We start from the raw sequence: 14,768 nt of genomic DNA, 5'->3' as shown, positions 1-14,768 counted from the left end.
CTGGATGTCCCACAGCCAGGTGCCATGGCCCGGCGCCACACGCGGCTCTCGCTGCCCCCCGTCGTCCGTTTCCCGGAGGCCCGGGGCCCCGACAAGGACCACGCCGGCATCTCCGCCACCATGCAGCGGCTCCGCGGCCTCGGAGAGCGGCTCGTCGGGCAACAACGTGCCATGGCCCGGCATCCGCACGCAGGCGAGTGTACACTTCCCGGGTAACATTGTACCCCCAGCGTGTGACACTGTATCACCGAGATGCCGCCCCAACACTGTGACATTGTATCCCTACACGCCCCGTACTCTGTGACATTGTATCCCTGCAGTGGGGCATTGTATCAGTCACACTGTGACATTGTATCCACAGTGGGGCATTGTATCAGTCACACTGTAACATTGTATCCTTGCAGTATCCCATTGTATCAGTTACACTGTGACATTGTATCCACAGTGGGGCATTGTATCCACAGTGGGGCATTGTATCCCTACATGCAACCCCATGCACAGTGACATTGCATCCTGTGTAGTGTAACATTTGTAAGACTCTATGACTCCATTGCAGACATTGGACCTTGTCTCTGGAACTGATGCGCTACGATGCTGAGAACTATATTCTGCACTCTGTATCTTCCCCTTTGCTCTATATGTTATACGTGAGTTGACTAGATTGCATTTATATATAGTATTATCTGATCTGATTGGATAGCATGCAAATCAAAGCTTTTCACTGTACTCAGTACACGTGACAATAATTTAGTGTAGTGTAGTTTATTGTCACATGTGCCGAGGTACAGTGTTTTTGTGTGTTATCCAATCAGCAGAAAGACTATACATGATTACAATCAATCTGTATAGTGTATACATGATCAGGGAATAACATTTAGTGCAAGGTAAAGTCCAGCAAAGTCCGCTTAAAGATAGTCCGAGGGTCTCCAATGAGGTAAATCGTAGCTCATCTCTCTAGTTGGTGATAGGAAGGTTCAGTTGCTTGTTAACAGCTGGGAAGAAACTGTTTGAATCTGGATGAATCTGTCCTAGACTCTGAATGAACATAAACCTAAAATGTTTCCGATGTTGGGGGAGTCCCGAACCAGGGGTCACAGTTTAAGAATAAGGGGTAGGCCATTTAGGACTGAGATGAGGAATAACGTTTTCACCCAGAGAGTTGTGAATTTGTGGAATTCTCTGCCACAGAAGGCAGTGGAGGCCAATTCACTGGATGTTGTCAAGAGAGAGTTAAATTTAGCTCTTAGGAATCAAAGGATAAGAAGAAAAAACTAGAATGGGGTATTGATTTTAGATGATCAGCCATGATCAAATTGAATGGCGGTGCTGGTTCGAAGGGCCGAATGGCCTACACCTGCACCTATTTTTTTGTGTTCTACATTTCTATGTTCTAACCTAAATCCAGGAAAATCAGGGACCTTCTTGTAATCGATAAGTTAATGTTTTTGCAGATAGTGTAGATGGTTGTGAAAGATTGCAGCAGGATCTGGATCGATTGGCCAGGTGGGCCAAGGAATGGTTGATGGAATTTAATACAGAGAAGTGTGAGGTGTATATTTTGGGTCGTCGAACAAGGGCAGAACCTACACAGTAAATGGTAGGCCTCTCAGTAGTGTTGTAGAGCAGAGGGATCTAGGAGTACAAGTGCATGGTTCCTTGAAGGTCAAATCACATGTAGATAAGGCGGTCAAAAAGGCTTTTGGCACTTTGGCCTTCATCAGTCAGAGTATTAAGTATAGAAGTTGGGAGGTCATATTGCAGTTGTATAAGATGTTGGTGAGACCGCATTTAGAATATTGTGTTCAGTTCTGGGCACCACGTTGTAGGAAAGATATTGTTCAGCTTGAAAGGGTTTTGAAAAGATTTACGAGGATGTTGCCAGGACTAGAGGGTGTGAGCTACAGGGAGAGGTTGACTAGGCTGGGTCTCTATTCCATGGAGCGCAGGAGGATGAGGGGAGATCTTATAGAGGTGTACAAAATCATGAGAGGAATAGATCGGGTAGATGCACAGGGTCATTTACTCAGAGTAGGGGAATCGAGGACCAGAGGACATAGGTTCAAGGTGAAGGGGAAAAGATTTAATAGGAATCCGAGGGGTAACTTGTTCACACAGAGGGTGGTGGGTGTATGGAACAAGCTGCCAGAGGAGGTAGTTGAGGGTGGGACTATCCCATCGTTTAAGAAACAGTTAGACAGGTACATGGATAGGACAGGTTTGGAAGGATATGGACCAAGCGCAGGCAAGTGGGACTAGCGTAGCTGGGACATTGTTGGCCAGGGTGGGTGAGTTGGGCCGAAGGGCCTGTTTCCACACTGTATCACTCTATGACATCAAATTTGTCAATAAACGGTTCCTGTTCATCACCAGGTCCAAAGGCGAAGGCTCCGTGCTTTGATCAGACTCTAGGTGCAACCCTTCAGGGAACACAATTGCCAATTTTAGGGAGGAAGGCTTCGGTGCCTGACTGCAGCAACATATTCCGGAAAGAACTGAAACGGAACCAGGAATGTACGCCCCTCTCAACCATCACCGTAAGGTAAACCACCGGGCACTTCACTGAGACGTTGCTCAAAGTTGTTGGATTTTAACAGAGAAAACATAGAAATAGGTGCAGGAGGAGGCCATTCGGCCCTTCGAGCCAGCTCCGCCATTCACTGTGATCGTGGCTGATCATCCACAATCAGTAACACGTGCCTGCCTTCTCCCCATATCCCTTGATTCCGCTAGCCCCTAGAGCTCTATCTAACTCTCTTTTAAATTCCGAATGTTCCCAATGTTGGGGGAGTCCAGAACCAGGGACCACAGTCTAAGAATAAAGGGGAGGTCATTCAAAAGTGAGGTGAGAAAAAACGTTTTCACCCAGAGAGTTGTGAATTTGTGGAATTCTCTGCCACAGAAGGCAGTGGAGGCCAATTCACTGGATGGATTTAAAAGAGAGTTAGATAGAGCTCTAGGGGCTAGTGGAATCAAGGGATATGGGGAGAAGGCAGACACGGGTTACTGATTGTGGATGATCAGCCATGAATGCAATGAATGGCGACGCTGGCTGGAAGGGCCGAATGGCCTCCTCCTGCACCTATTTTCTATGATGCCATGATTCTATACACAATTCTCTCTGTTATTACTTTAACATTTTCCTTTCCTTTCTCTTTGGAGGTGGTTGCCCAGTAAGGAAATGCCTGAAATTTTACACAGATGGGTCATCCTGCAGGATCTGTGCAAGTACGGGCCCATCGACTCAGTCATCTTCACCGGAGAGAAATGCAGCCAGGTTGTGTTCAGCAGCATCCTATCAGCGTGCAAGGCCATTAGCTCCCACTCAGTTAGACATCCAAAATACCCTTTTTATTGTTTTTGGTACTATCCTTTTATGATGCAAAATTACAGATTTTAAACATAAAAAGAACTCGGCATTTACCGTTTTGCTTTCAGTTCATTCCCACCACAACAATATTAATCATTTGTCAAGTTACCAATCATGTTAAGCTATTTATTCACAAAATGCTGGAGTAACTCAGCAGGTCAGGCAGCATCTCAGGAGAGAAGGAATGGGTGACGTTTCGGGTCGAGACCCTTCTTCAGACTGATGTCAGGGGGGCAAAACGTCACCCATTCCTTCTCTCCTGAGATGCTGCCTGACCTGCTGAGTTACTCCAGCATTTTGTGAATAAATACCTTTGATTTGTACCAGCATCTGCAGTTATTTTCTTATACAATCATGTTAAGCTAATATTTTAAGCTCTGCATGTGTGGGATAATTATCAGAGCAAAACCACACACAGGTTTGATTTCCTCAGTATTTCAATAATGTAATTATAAAATAATTAAACTTTCATAATCCAAAACATTAAGAGCTTAATGATTAAAATACACAGTGCTGGAGTAACTCAGCGGGTCAGGCAGCATCTCTGGAGAACATGGATAGGTGACGTTTCACAGAGTGCTGGAGTAACTCAGCGGGTCAGGCAGCATCTGTGGAGAACATGGATAGGTGACATTTCAGTTCTGAAGTCTGAAGAAAAGTCTCGAGCCAAAACGTCACCCATCCTTCTTCTCCAGAGACGCTGCCTCATCCGCTGAGTTACTCCAGCACTTTGTGTCTTATATCCCCGAGCAAGTGATTGGTGGATACAGGTAACGGGGGAGGTGATTTGCAGATGGGTAGACAAAGGCCAGAAATGTCAAGAAGACAAAAGGATGACAGATAAGGAGAGGGGTGATCAGACGAGGGGAGAGGGGTACAGTGGTGCCGTCGGAGGTTTCCCCGGTCGGTGTCAACTACTGACCGCTGATGAAACTGAATCATAAATTGGACTTCCTCTGAAAGAAGCTCATGATGGCGTTGAGGCAGTCTGCAGATAGCCATCGCTCCATCAGCCGGTCACACTCCTGGGCATTGACCGTGTGCAGCATCTCCTTGTCAACACCTCTTATCAGCTGCTTCGAATAGATCAGAGACTGAAATGAAATTCAGACAGATAACAGCATTAAATCACTGAAAGGAAATATACTCTAAAACACGTTTCCACTGGTGGGAGAGTCTAGGACCAGAGGGCACAGCCTCAGAATAAAAGGACGTTCCTTTAGAAAGGAGATGAGGAGGAATTTCTTTAGTCAGAGGGTGGTGAATCTGTGGGATTCTTTGCCACAGACGGCTGTGGAGGCCAAGTCAGTGGATATATTTAAGGCAGAGAGAGATAGATTCTTGATTAGTGCGGGTGTCAGAGGTTATGGGGAGAAGGCAGGAGAATGGGGTTAGGAGGGAGAGATAGATCAGCCATGATTGAATGCCGGAGTAGATTTGATGGGCCGAATGGCCTAATTCTGCTCCTAACAGTTATCAAACTTATTAACATGAATTTGTTCAAATAAAATCATTGGATTCACCAAGTCGCCGCCATTTATATCAATTTAAAATTATTAAATTATTTTGTGATGAAAACAAAACATTCTAAATGTCTAATAAATGTAAGATTATTTAAAAAGATGTAGCGTAGTGGGCGATTCCCATGCTTTACTGTTCTATGTTCTACACACCTCAGACATGAGATATACTCTCAACCAAAGATAATCTTTACAGCGAGACACAGAGTGCTGGAGTAACTCAGCGGGTCAGGCAGCATCTCTGGAGAACATGTATAGGTGATGTTTTGGGTCAGGACCCTTCTTTAGCCTGATTGTCGGGGGGAGTGAGGGGGGAAGACTAGGACAAATCTGCACTGGCAACAGGTGCCGTCAAGCAAGGAGGTTCCCTGATACACACAAAATGCTGGAGTAACTCAGTGGGTCAGGCAGCATCTCTGGTGAGAAGGAATGGGTGAAGTTTCGGGTCGAGACCCTTCTTCAGACTGATGTAAGGGGAGGGTGCCGGACAAAGATAGGATGTAGTAGGAGACAGGAAGACTAGTGGGAGAACTGGGAAGGGGGAGGGGATAGAAACATAGAGATAGAGAGGGAAAGCAAGGGCTATTTGAAGTTAGAGAAATCAATGTTCATATTGCTGGGGTGTAAACTACCCAAGTGAAATATGAGGTGCTGTTCCTCCAATTTGCGCTGGGCCTCACTTTGACAATGGAGGAGGCCCAGGACAGAAAGGTCAGATTGGGAATGGGAGGGGGAGTTGAAGTGCTGAGCCACCGGAAAATTAGGTAGGTTAAGGCGGACTGAGCGAGGTATTCAACGATCGCCGAGCCTGCGCTTGGTCTCGCCGATGTAGAGGAGTTGACACCTGGAACAGCGGATACAATAGATGAGGTTGGAGGATGTGCAGGTGAACCTCTGCCTCACCTGGAAAGAGTTTTTGGGTCCTTGGATGGAGTCGAGGGGGGAGGTAAAGGGACTGATTGCTGGCTATGGATGGTGTGATCCCAAGAGGGGTACATGGTTGCAAACTATGAAACCGGCTAATTGACTTCTAGTGGAGGAAGCGGGGGCAAGGGGCTGGGGGTAAAGAGGGAGGGGAGAGTTTGTAGAAGTTACCTAAAGTTAGCAAATTCAACTTTCGCAAGTGTTCAGCGAAACGTTCGCCGAGTCTATGCTCGGTCTCGCCGATGTACAGGAGCCCACATTGGGAACACCGGATACAGTAGTTGAGGGCGGCACGGTGGCGCAGCGGTAGAGTTGCTGCCTCACAGCGCCAGAGACCCGGGTTCGACCAACTACGGGTGCTGTCTTTACGGAGTTTGTACGTTCTCCCCTTGACCTGCGTGGGTTTTCTCCGAGTTCTTCGGTTCCCTCCCACTCTCCAAAGACGTACAGATTTGTAAGTTAATTGGCTTGGTATAAATGTAAATTGTCACTAGTGTGTGTGTGTTGGATAGTGTTAATGTGCGGGGATCGCTGGTCAGTGCGAACCCGGTGGGCCGAAGGGCCTGTTTCCGTGCTGTATCTCTAAACTAAACTAAACACCAAACCAAGTTGAGGTAATTTATCGAAGGTGTTGCAGTTGAAATGTTAACATACGTTCTTGGGCAGTTTTGCATAGGCGTGGAGCTTGTTCCAAACGTCTTTCTGGAAGGTAGCGTCAGGGAATACCTCCGTGACCAGACTCAGCTCACAAGCCTGAGCTGCTGTAATTGTCTTGTTGAACAGGAGGAATTCATTAGCCTGAGTGGGCAACAGAAATAATACAACTTAAAAAACAATTGTCCCTGCTGTAATAAACGGCTTAGAACTAATTAACAGGGAAGCAGAGAATGCAAATGAGCAATGGTATTTTAATCTAATCACCGAGTTCAAAATATCAGCGTTTCAATAGACAATAGACAATAGGTGCAGGAGTAGGCCATTCGGCCCTTCGAGCCAGCACCACCATTCAATGCGATCATGGCTGATCACTCTCAATTAGTACCCCGTTCCTGCCTTCTCCCCATACCCCCTCACTCCGCTATCCTTAAGAGCTCTATCCAGCTCTCTCTTGAAAGCATCCAACGAACTGGCCTCCACTGCCTTCTGAGGCAGAGAATTCCACACCTTCACCACTCTCTGACTGAAAAAGTTCTTCCTCATCTCCGTTCTAAATGGCCTACCCCTTATTCTTAAACTGTGGCCCCTTGTTCTGGACTCCCCCAACATTGGGAACATGTTTCCTGCCTCTAATGTGTCCAATCCCCTAATTATCTTATATGTTTCAATAAGATCCCCCCTCATCCTTCTAAATTCCAGTGTATACAAGCCCAATCGCTCCAGCCTTTCAACATACGACAGTCCCGCCATTCCGGGAATTAACCTAGTGAACCTACGCTGCACGCCCTCCATAGCAAGAATATCCTTCATCAAATTTGGAGACCAAAACTGCACACAGTACTCCAGGTGCGGTCTCACCAGGGCCCGGTACAACTGTAGAAGGACCTCTTTGCTCCTATACTCAACTCCTCTTGTTACGAAGGCCAACATTCCATTGGCTTTCTTCACTGCCTGCTGTACCTGCATGCTTCCTTTCATTGACTGATGCACTAGGACACCCAGATCTCGTTGAACTCCCCCTCCTCCTAACTTGACACCATTCAGATAATAATCTGCCTTTCTATTCTTACTTCCAAAGTGAATAACCTCACACTTATCTACATTAAACTGCATCTGCCATGTATCCGCCCACTCACACAACCTGTCCAAGTCACCCTGCAGCCTTATTGCATCTTCCTCACAATTCACACTACCCCCCAGCTTAGTATCATCTGCAAATTTGCTAATGGTACTTTTAATCCCTTCGTCTAAGTCATTAATGTATATCGTAAATAGCTGGGGTCCCAGCACCGAACCTTGCGGTACCCCACTGGTCACTGCCTCCCATTCCGAAAGGGACCCACTTATCCCCACTCTTTGCTTTCTGTCTGTCAACCAATTTTCTATCCATGTCAGTACCCTACCCCCAATACCATGTGCCCTAATTTTGCCCACTAATCTCCTATGTGGGACCTTGTCGAAGGCTTTCTGAAAGTCGAGGTACACCACATCCACTGACTCTCCCCTGTCAATTTTCCTAGTTACATCCTCAAAAAATTCCAGTAGATTTGTCAAGCATGATTTCCCCTTCGTAAATCCATGCTGACTCGGAATGATCCCATTACTGCTATCCAAATGCTCAGCAATTTCGTCTTTTATAATTGACTCCAGCATCTTCCCCACCACTGATGTCAGACTAACTGGTCTATAATTACCCGTTTTCTCTCTCCCTCCTTTCTTAAAAAGTGGGATAACATTTGCTATCCTCCAATCCACAGGAACTGATCCTGAATCTATAGAACATTGAAAAATGATCTCCAATGCTTCCACTATTTCTAGAGCCACCTCCTTAAGTACCCTGGGATGCAGACCATCAGGCCCTGGGGATTTATCAGCCTTCAGTCCCATCAGTCTACCCAAAACCATTTCCTGCCTAATGTGGATTTCCTTCAGTTCCTCCATCACCCTAGGTTATCCGGCCCCTAGAACATTTGGGAGATTGTGTGTATCTTCCTCAGTGAAGACAGATCCAAAGTAACGGTTTAACTCGTCTGCCATTTCTTTGTTCCCCATAATAAATTCCCCTGTTTCTGTCTTCAAGGGACCCACATTTGCCTTGACTATTTTTTTTCTCTTCACGTACCTAAAAAAACTTTTGCTATCCTCCTTTATATTATTGGCTAGTTTATCCTCGTACCTCATCTTTTCTCCCCGTATTGCCTTTTTAGTTAACTTTTGTTGCTCTTTAAAAGAGTCCCAATCCTCTGTCTTCCCACTCTTCTTTGCTATGTTATACTTCCTCTCCTTAATTTTTATGCTGTCCCTGACTTCCCTCGTCAGCCACAGGTGTCTCTTACTCCCCTTAGAGTCTTTCCGCCTCTTTGGAATAAATTGATCCTGCAACCTCTGCATTATTCCCAGGAATACCTGCCATTGCTGTTCTACCGTCTTCCCTGCTAGGGTCTCCTTCCAGTCAATTTTGGCCAGCTCCCGCCTCATGCCTCTGTAATCCCCTTTGCTATACTGTAATACCGACACTTCCGATTTTCCCTTCTGCCTTTCCATTTGCAGAGTAAAACTTATCCAGAAATCTAAATCCCTGCTCTCTGCACCAGCCGCTCAGCCATATATTCATACCCTTTATCTCTCTGTTTCTGTAATGAAGCACCTGGATTAACTTGACTCCTTCACATTTATCCTTTATATTATCATAATTACGGAAAATAGCACAATCAGTCACAAGGGTTACACTCACCCGACTTGTGATCACCCCTACATACGAACAAACTCCCATTATATTAGCAGCTGGAAAGGGTACAGAGACGATTTACGAGGAATTTGCCAGGACTCGATGGTCTGAGCTCCAGGGAGAGGTTGAGTCGGCTGGATCTCTATTCCATGGAGCGCAGGAGGATGAGGGGTGATCTTATAGAGGTGCACAAAATCACGAGAGGAATAGATCGGGTAGATGCACAGAGTCTCTTGCCCAGAGAAGGTGAATCGAGGACCAGAGGGCATAGGTTCAAGGTGAAGGGGAAAAGATTTAATAGGAATCCGAGGGGTAACTTTTCCACACAAAGGGTGGTGGTTGTATGGAACGAGCTGCCGGAGGAGGTAGTTGAGGCTGGGACTATCCCACCGTTTAAGAAACAGTTGGACAGGTGCATGGATAGGACAGGTTTGGAGGGATATGGACCAAGCGCAGGCAGGTGGGACTAGTGTAGCTGGGAAATGTTGGCCGGTGTGGGCAAGTTGGGCCTGTTTCCACACTGTAACATTCTATGACTCGATAAATACAGTACAATATCTTTATTGTCATTGTACAAGTACAACGAGATTAATTAATTACAACGAGAGTAATACAACATTATGATATTGTATTGTATTGTATTCTAACTCAGCGGGTCAGGCAGCATCTCAGGAGAGAAGGAATGTGTGACGTTTCGGGTCGAGACCCTTCCTCAGACGGGACAGGTAGCATCTCTGGAGAGAAGGAATGAGTCTCGTTTCGGGTCGAGACCCTTCGTCAGATGGGACAGGCATCATCTCTGGAGAGAAGGAATGGGCGACGTTACGGGTCGAGACCCTTCCTCAGACGGGACAGGAATCATCTCTGGAGAGAAGGAATGGGTGACGTTGCGGGTCGAGAGCTTCTTACCTTGGCGGTGCCCATCATTTTAGGGAAGGTGTACGATGAGCAGCCTTCTGGGCTTTGGCCAAGTTGACTGAAAGGCGTCTGGAATGTGGCCTGCAAAAACATGGACAAATCTGAGTTTGAGTTGAGTTTATTGTCACGTGTGCCGAGGTACAGTGAAAAGCTTTTTGTTGCGTGCGAACCAGTCGGCGGAAAGACAATACATGATTACAATCGAGCCATTTACAGTGTATGGATACAGGATAAGAGAATAACGGTTAATGCAAGATAAAGCCAGTAAAGTCTGATCAAAGATAGTCTAAGGGTCACCAATCAGGTAGATAGTAGTTCAGGACTGCTTGGTGCTGTGAAAGGCTTTTAAAACGTCTCTACCAATGCCTTGGAGCTTGGAAAGATGAGTGCAATATGGATAGCCTTCCCAAACCAGCACAGACCCTTCAGTGTCCGTACCGAACATGGTGCCAGGCTAAGCTAATCTCCTCTGCCGGTACATGATCACAATCAAGCCATCCACAGTGTACAGATACATAATAAGGGAATAACGTTTAGTGCAAGGTAAAGCCAGTAAGTCCGTTCAAAGATAATCCAATGAGATAGATGGTAGTTCAGGACTGCTCTCTAGTTGCAGTAGGATGATTCAGTTGCCTGATAGCAGTAGAAAGACAGAAAATGCTGGAGTAACTCAGCGGGACAGGCAGCATCTCTGGAGAGAAGGAATGGGTGACACTTCTTCAGACTGATACAGATGTAGGATAAAGGGAATAACGTGAGAGGAGATTAAGAAAATCATAGTTAAAGTAAGAAATGTTGCTAAAGGAGTAGAGATTTAAAAGAATGGAACGATTGTAATGCGTGATCGCAGATCCACTTCTTAGACTAGCACAACGCCTGCGTTGGGCGCCATCTTCCATCCACAGTGTAAAGCCGACTTTATGGATGAGAACATACAGGGCAAGATTAGCAAGTTTGCTGATGATACAAAAGTGAGTGGTTTTGCAGATAGTGAAGATGGTTGTGAAAGATTGCAGCAGGATCTGGATCGATTGGCCAGATGGGCAGAGGAATGGTTGATGGAATTTAATACAGAGAAGCGTGAGGTGTTGCCTTTTGGGACGTCTAACATGGGCAGGACCTACACAGTGAATGGTAGGCCTCTGGGTAGCGTTGTAGAGCAGAGGGATCTAGGAGTGCAGGTGCATGGTTCCTTGAAGGTGGAGTCGCAGGTAGATCGGGTGGTCAAAAAGACTTTTGACACATTGGCCTTCATCAGTCAGAGTATTGAGTATAGAAGTTGGGAGGTTATGTTGCAGTTGTATAATGCGTGGTTGAGGTTGCATTTAGAGTATTGTGTTCAGTTCTGGCCAAAGATAGTAGAGGAATAAGGTGGACCACTCCGTTGAAATCACCTATACTGAAGTGTAGTACGCAAAGGAGCCATTTTAGTAGGCAAAACCCGCCGTTCGCTCTGCCTCTCGCAGTGTAATCAGTGCTTTGGGGGAACAGTGTGTGTGTGATGATACCATTAAAATGCAGAATATATCTCATCTATCAATTCACAGATTTTTGTTATTTTTCTTTTAAAATGTTTCTGCAAGTTTCTGCCGACTAAAATAGCGCCGTGACATATTACGGTTTTCAAAGTCAAGTGGTCTATCTTGCTCCTCTAGTATCTTTGGTTCTGGCACTATGTTATAGGAAAGATATTGTCAAGCTGGAGAGGATACAGAGAGGATTTACGAGGATATTGCCAGGACTAGAGGGCCTGAGCTATAGAGGGAGAGGTTGTTTTGACAGGGACTCTATTCCTTGGAGCGCAGGAAGATGAAGGGTGATCTTCTGGAGGAGTATAAAATCATGACAGGAATACATCGGGTAGATGCACGGAGTCTCTTGACCAGAGTAGGTGAATCGAGGAACAGTGGACATGGGTTTAAAGTGAAGGGGAAAAAATTTAAAAGGAATCTGAGGGTTAACTTTTTCACACAAAAGGTGATGGGTGTGTGGAACAAGCTGCCAGAGGAGGTAGTTGAGGCTGGGACTATCCCAACGTTTAAGAAGCAGTTAGACAGGTACATGGATCGGACAGGTTTGGAGGGATTATGGACCAAACGTGGGCAGATGGGACTAGTGTAGCTGGGACATGTTGTCGAGTGTGGGCGAGTTGGGCAGAAGGGTTTGTTTCCACAGTGTATCACTCTATGACTCTACTTCTTATCTAAAGCAGCATTCCCACAGCAAAACTACAGACTCTCAATTAATCCGCCGTCATGGTCTCAACTTCCACTGCTTCGCCGATGATATCCAGCTCCTCATCTCCACCAAGTCAATCTCCACCACCACACACTCTACACTGACAAACTGCATCTCTGAAATAAAATCTTGGCTTCAATCAAATTTCCTCAAACTCAACTGCAACAAATCTGAAATCATCATCATTGGTCCAAAAACGCTCACCAAATCCACCCAAAACTTCATCCTCAATATTGATGGTCTCCCAGTATCCACCTCCCCTCACATCCGGAATCTTGGAATCATCTTTGATCAAACCCTCTCCTTCGACAAACACATCAAACACATCACAAAGACAGCCTTCTTCCACCTCAAAAACATTGCCCGTCTCCGTCCATCCCTCTCCTTCACAGCTGCAGAAACCCTCATCCTCGCCTTCATCACCTCCCGTCTGGACTACTGCAACAGCCTCCTCTATGGCTCACCCTCAAAAATCATCAGTAAACTTCAATACATTCAAAACTCCGCTGCCCGTCTACTCACCCACTCCCCGATCCGTGACCATATCACCCCCGTCCTTTACAAACTCCACTGGCTCCCCATCCCCCAGAGAATCCAATACAAAATCCTCCTCATGACCTACAAAGCCCTCCATAACCTGGCCCCATCCTACCTGACTGACCTCCTCCACAGGCACACTCCCACCTGCACCCTCCGCTCTGCTGCTGCCAATCTCCTGTCCCCCCCCATCCGGACCAAACTCAGATCCTGGGGGGACAGGGCTTTCTCCATCGCTGCTCCCACCCTATGGAACTCACTACCCCAAACCGTCAGAGACTCCTCCTCACTCACCACATTCAAAACATCACTGAAGTCTCACCTCTTCAGCACTGCCTTCAACCACTGAAGGTCACCTCACCTTCTGTCTCCTTTCTCTGTTCGTTTACTTATTTATCTATTTATTCACTTCTCTATGTTCTAGAAATCCCTGTAAAGCGTCTTTGAGTGTTTGAAAAAGCGCTATATAAATGTAATGCATTATTATTATTATTATTAAATAGAAATGATCAAATGGACGGGAAGACATAAGAGACTCACTTTGTCAGTGGCGTAGACGACATCAAATAATCCCAACACCGTCACAGCAACTCCAATAGCGGGACCATTAATTACTCCAATGAGTGGCTTGGGAAAGTCTATGTAGCAGCTGACATACCTCCTGTTGAAAGGCAATTAAACGGCAATCGGGCAATTACATAAATAAGGTGCTTACATTTTAACAAAGGTGAATAAATGCTGTAGTGCGTGTATAAAATAATGTGGGGAATAGATAAGTTAATGAGTCTTTTACCCAGAGTAGGGAAATCAAAAACAAAAGGACATAGGGTTGAGGCGAGAGGGGCAAGATTTAGTTTAGAGTTTAGAGATACAGCACGGAAACAGGCCCTTCGGCCCACCGGGTCCGCGCCGACCAGCGATCCCCACACATTAACACTATCCTACACACACTAGGGATAATTTTTACATTTACCAAGCCAATTAACCTACAAACCTGTACGTCTTTGGAGTGTGGAAGGAAACTGAAGATCACAGAGCAAACCCACGCAGGTCACGGGGAGAACGTACAAACTCCGTACAGACAGCACCCGTAGTCGGGATGGAACCCGGGTCTCCGGCGCTGCATTCACTGTAAGGCAGCAACTCTACCGCTGCGCCACCGTGCCGCCATGACTTAATGAGTTTTTTACCCAGAGTAGGGAAATCAAAAACAAAAGGACTTAGGTTTGAGGCGAGAGAGGCAAGATTTAGCCAACGGGTGAAATTTATTGCCACAGACGGCTGTGAACGCCAAGTCAATGGATAATTTTATGGTAGAGATTGACAGGTTGTTGATTAGTAAGGTGTGTGAGGGGTTATGGGGAGAAGGCAGGAGAGTGGCTTTGAAAGGGAAAGATAGATCGGCCATGTTTGAATGGCGGAGTAGACTCAATGGGCCAAATGGCATAACTCTGCTCCTATGTCGTGAACGTTTTCCACACAGAGTGGTTGGACAGGTACATGGATAGGAAAGGTTTAGGATTTGGGCCAAACAAGGGCAGAAAGGACTAGCATAGATGGGGCAACTGGGTCATAACGGCGAGTTGGGATAAAAGGGCCTGTTTCCACGCTGTAGAACTCCAATGAGTAATTAAAATATCTAATTCAAACGATTAATGTGCAAATATTATAGAATTCCTAACAGTTTTGAATGAAATTTATACTCAAGAGTGTCTGACTTTCCAATGCATACCTCAAATAATAAAATTTAAAATATTGAATGCAACATTATTTTATATGAATAGTTTAGTTTAGTTTATTGTCATGTGTACCGAGGTACAGTGAAAAGCCTTTGTTGTGTGCTAACCAGTCAGTGAAAAGGCACTACATGATGGGAAAG

The 14,768-nt window shown here is 45.9% G+C and overlaps 1 protein-coding gene across 1 annotated transcript in view; it reads right to left on the bottom strand.

Annotated features, from left to right (window-relative positions):
• Nucleotides 1-3,066: 3,066 nt before the first annotated feature.
• The window catches only part of eci2 (enoyl-CoA delta isomerase 2), a 68,343-nt gene continuing 56,641 nt past the window's right edge, over nt 3,067-14,768 (bottom strand). Inside the window, exons 7-10 of the mRNA XM_078413895.1 lie at nt 13,430-13,550; nt 10,106-10,195; nt 6,466-6,609; nt 3,067-4,461 (exon numbers count right to left, since the gene is read on the bottom strand). Of these exons, the coding sequence (XP_078270021.1) occupies nt 4,306-4,461; nt 6,466-6,609; nt 10,106-10,195; nt 13,430-13,550 (511 nt within the window). The 3' untranslated portion in view covers nt 3,067-4,305. The remainder of the gene's footprint in view (nt 4,462-6,465; nt 6,610-10,105; nt 10,196-13,429; nt 13,551-14,768) is intronic.

The sequence above is a fragment of the Rhinoraja longicauda genome, chromosome 2 (assembly GCF_053455715.1).
Source record: "Rhinoraja longicauda isolate Sanriku21f chromosome 2, sRhiLon1.1, whole genome shotgun sequence".
In the NCBI taxonomy this organism is placed as follows: Eukaryota; Metazoa; Chordata; class Chondrichthyes; order Rajiformes; family Arhynchobatidae; genus Rhinoraja; species Rhinoraja longicauda.
The sequence above is the reverse complement of the archived record's forward strand: the minus strand, read 5'-3'. Positions and strand labels throughout refer to the sequence as shown.